This window comes from Aplysia californica, unplaced genomic scaffold, assembly GCF_000002075.1.
Source record: "Aplysia californica isolate F4 #8 unplaced genomic scaffold, AplCal3.0 scaffold01363, whole genome shotgun sequence".
In the NCBI taxonomy this organism is placed as follows: Eukaryota; Metazoa; Mollusca; class Gastropoda; order Aplysiida; family Aplysiidae; genus Aplysia; species Aplysia californica.
The window spans coordinates 13,047-17,039 of record NW_004798633.1 but is presented as its reverse complement, the minus strand read 5'-3'; the positions used below and the strand labels follow the sequence as shown (position 1 = coordinate 17,039).

General features: G+C 45.0%; 1 protein-coding gene across 1 annotated transcript in view; it reads left to right on the top strand.

Annotated features, from left to right (window-relative positions):
• LOC101859378 (kinesin-like protein KIF14) overlaps positions 1-3,993 on the top strand; it is a gene marked incomplete at its 3' end in the record, with an annotated part of 30,393 nt that overhangs the window by 13,363 nt on the left and 13,037 nt on the right. Inside the window, 2 exon segments of the mRNA XM_013090608.2 lie at positions 730-828; positions 1,422-1,505. Of these exon segments, the coding sequence (XP_012946062.2) occupies positions 730-828; positions 1,422-1,505 (183 nt within the window).

Here is a 3,993-nt window from a genome sequence, read left to right as displayed (position 1 = left end):
TTGTTTCTGTCTGTGGGACGTTGGAGGGCGTCACTGATAGGTCTTAATTTCTTGTCTTGCCCTCTGTTGTTTCTGTCTGTGGGAGGTTGGAGGGCGTCACTGGTAGGTCTTAATTTCTTGTCTTGCCCTCTGTTGTTTCTGTCTGTGGGAGGTTGGAGGGCGTCACTGGTTGGTCTTAATTTCTTGTCTTGCCCTCTGTTGTTTCTGTGTATCTGCCTTGCTACTTCCCTGCAGGCCTATGTAGATATCACGGTTCATTTGTCCCTGCACTAGGCCTATGTAGATATCACTGTTCATTTGTCCCTGCACTAGGCCTATGTAGATATCACTGTTCATTTGTCCCTGCACTAAGCCTATGTAGATATCACTGTTCATTTGTCCCTGCACTAGGCCTATGTAGATATCACTGTTCATTTGTCCCTGCACTAGGCCTATGTAGATATCACTGTTCATTTGTCCCTGCAGGCCTATGTAGATATCACTGTTCATTTGTCCCTGCACTAGGCCTATGTAGATATCACTGTTCATTTGTCCCTGCAGGCCTATGTAGATATCACTGTTCATTTGTCCCTGCACTAGGCCTATGTAGATATCACTGTTCATTTGGCCGTCGGCTTCTTTTCTCCAACTCAAAATCTTACATTGATTCTCTGTACTCAAACAAACAAACAAACAAACAATCAAACAAACAGAGAGGTCATTGTGTGGTGTCTGTCTGTCTGTCCCCAGGTAAAGGTGAATGTGGAGATCAGTTTCTTTGAGATCTACAATGAGAAGATCCATGACCTGCTGGCTGGGAGCAAGGAGAAGGGGGCCAAGAAAGCCACGGTGAGTGTCGCAGTCAGCCGCCATAATACCTGAATATGAAACCTAGGTGTACTACGTGGTGAGTGTCGCAGTCAGCCGCCATGTGTACCTGGATATGAAACCTAGGTGTACTACATGATGAGTGTCGCTGTCAGCCGCCATGTGTACCTGGATATGAAACCTAGGTGTACTACGTGGTGAGTGTCGCAGTCAGCCGCCATGTGTACCTGGATATGAAACTGATATGTACTACGTGGTGAGTGTCGCAGTCAGCCGCCGTGTGTACCTGGATATGAAACTGATATGTACTACGTACTAGACCTGAGCGTTTTCCACTTGACTATTCAACATTCATGATTTGTGCACTATTCACAGCCAGGGGAGTGGGTGGTTGGCGGGTGCTCTGGTGTGGTCTGCTCCTTCTTTCCTATTGAACAACTATTTTCTTTATCTCCCCTCCTTCTTTTTTTGTGTTTGTTACTCTCTTGTTACACCTCTAATCTTCGGCACTTATATGACCTTATTGTGTTGTTAGTGCTGTAAAATACTTTCTAAAACTAAAACTTTTCTCTGAGTGTCTGCGGTTTCTCTCCCCACATGTCTGCTGTGATCAGCTCAAGGTCCGGGAACACCCGGTGCTGGGCCCGTACGTGGAGGGCCTGTCTACCTACGTGGTCAACTCCTTCGTCGACGTGGAGGTGAGTGTACGCCTGTCCGCATGCAGCTTTCGTCTTCATCTGTGTCAGCTTCTGTTGTCTGTCCTCACAGGACTCTGTCATCACCCATGTAACGTCAGCTTGTGTCTTGTCATCATCCATGTAACGTCAGCTTGTGTCTGTCATCATCCATGTAACGTCAGCTTGTGTCTGTCATCACCCATGTAACGTCAGCTTGTGTCTTGTCATCATCCATGTAACATCAGCTTGTGTCTGTCATCATCCATGTAACGTCAGCTTGTGTCTGTCATCACCCATGTAACGTCAGCTTGTGTCTGTCATCACCCATGTAACGTCAGCTTGTGTCTGTCATCACCCATGTAACGTCAGCTTGTGTCTGTCATCACCCATGTAACGTCAGCTTGTGTCTTGTCATCACCCATGTAACGTCAGCTTGTGTCTTGTCATCATCCATGTAACGTCAGCTTGTGTCTGTCATCACCCATGTAACGTCAGCTTGTGTCTGTCATCACCCATGTAACGTCAGCTTGTGTCTTGTCATCATCCATGTAACGTCAGCTTGTGTCTGTCATCACCCATGTAACGTCAGCTTGTGTCTGTCATCACCCATGTAACGTCAGCTTGTGTCTGTCATCACCCATGTAATGTCAACTTCTGAATTCTGTCACCATCTTGTGTCTCTTGTCTGTCTCATCTTGTGTCCCTCGTCTGTCTCATCTGCTTTGACCTTCTCCCTAGCTCAGTACTTTTCTTTTCCCGTGACCAGTTCTATCAAACGACGCTATATCTGGTTATGGCTTGTTCACCTTCGTCTGACCGCGTTAAAACACATTCCAGTCATTTATTTATTTCCCAACGCCCACGAAACTTTGCTTGGCACTTCTGCAGGCCAGCGACCAAACAAAATTATCTTTAAATAAAATCTTGGAACAGTTATAAAAAAGTTTTTCTCTTTGGGCCTTCTATTAAATACCACTCTTTGGATGCACACACAGGATGACTAGAATAAATGACTGACTGTAGCCTTGCCTACTATCTGCTCATTTTGAGACGGCGACACTGCCCCTACATTTCAGTGTAAATTTGTACATGTCATCCCCCGGCTGTCTAGACGTCTCCATGTGAGTCTCGAAAAATACTCACCCTGTCTCTTGAATTGTGTTTCTTAGGTGAACATGAAAGAGTGGTGTTTTATTATTTTTTTTGACCCGCTTTAGGCTTACATCAAAGAAACTTGTCAGAACCTTAGTTTGCTGTGACCTTCATAATAGGGTTTTTAGTTTCTGTTGGTCATCCAACTTTTAGACCTCTATATGCAAGTGGGTGGTTGGCGGGTGCTCTGGAGGGGTTTGCTTCTTCTTTCCTATCACACATCTATTGTCCTTATCTCTCTGGAGGGGTTTGCTCCTTCTTTCCTATCACACATCTATTGTCCTTATCTCTCTGGAGCGGTTTGCTTCTTCTTTCCTATCACACATCTATTGTCCTTATCTCTCTGGAGGGGTTTGCTCCTTCTTTCCTATCACACATCTATTGTCCTTATCTCTCTGGAGCGGTTTGCTTCTTCTTTCCTATCACACATCTATTGTCCTTATCTCTCTGGAGTGGTTTGCTCCTTCTTTCCTATCACACATCTATTGTCCTTATCTCTCTGGAGCGGTTTGCTTCTTCTTTCCTATCACACATCTATTGTCCTTATCTCTCTGGAGGGGTTTGCTCCTTCTTTCCTATCACACATCTATTGTCCTTATCTCTCTGGAGCGGTTTGCTTCTTCTTTCCTATCACACATCTATTGTCCTTATCTCTCTGGAGTGGTTTGCTCCTTCTTTCCTATCACACATCTATTGTCCTTATCTCTCTGGAGTGGTTTGCTCCTTCTTTCCTATCACACATCTATTGTCCTTATCTCTCTGGAGTGGTTTGCTCCTTCTTTCCTATCACACATCTATTGTCCTTATCTCTCTGGAGCGGTTTGCTTCTTCTTTCCTATCACACATCTATTGTCCTTATCTCTCTGGAGCGGTTTGCTTCTTCTTTCCTATCACACATCTATTGTCCTTATCTCTCTGGAGCGGTTTGCTTCTTCTTTCCTATCACACATCTATTGTCCTTATCTCTCTGGAGCGGTTTGCTTCTTCTTTCCTATCACACATCTATTGTCCTTATCTCTCTGGAGCGGTTTGCTTCTTCTTTCCTATCACACATCTATTGTCCTTATCGCTCCTCCTTTTTTGTGTTTGTTACTCTCTTGTAACACCTCTAGTCTTCGGCACTTAAATGACCTAATTGTGTTCCAAGTGCCGTAAAACCCTAACTTAAACAAAAAACAGACCTATTTGTGCAAAGATCTGAGAAGATTTCTGGAGTTTGATTCCCCGGTGTGTTGTACAGACAGTCTCTGTCTCTCCCCATAGATGTACACTATAGTCACTAGATACCGTACGCCCCTCTCTCGCCTTGCTGCGCGATGGCCACATTTGACAGCGGCATCCGCCATGTTTCGGTGGG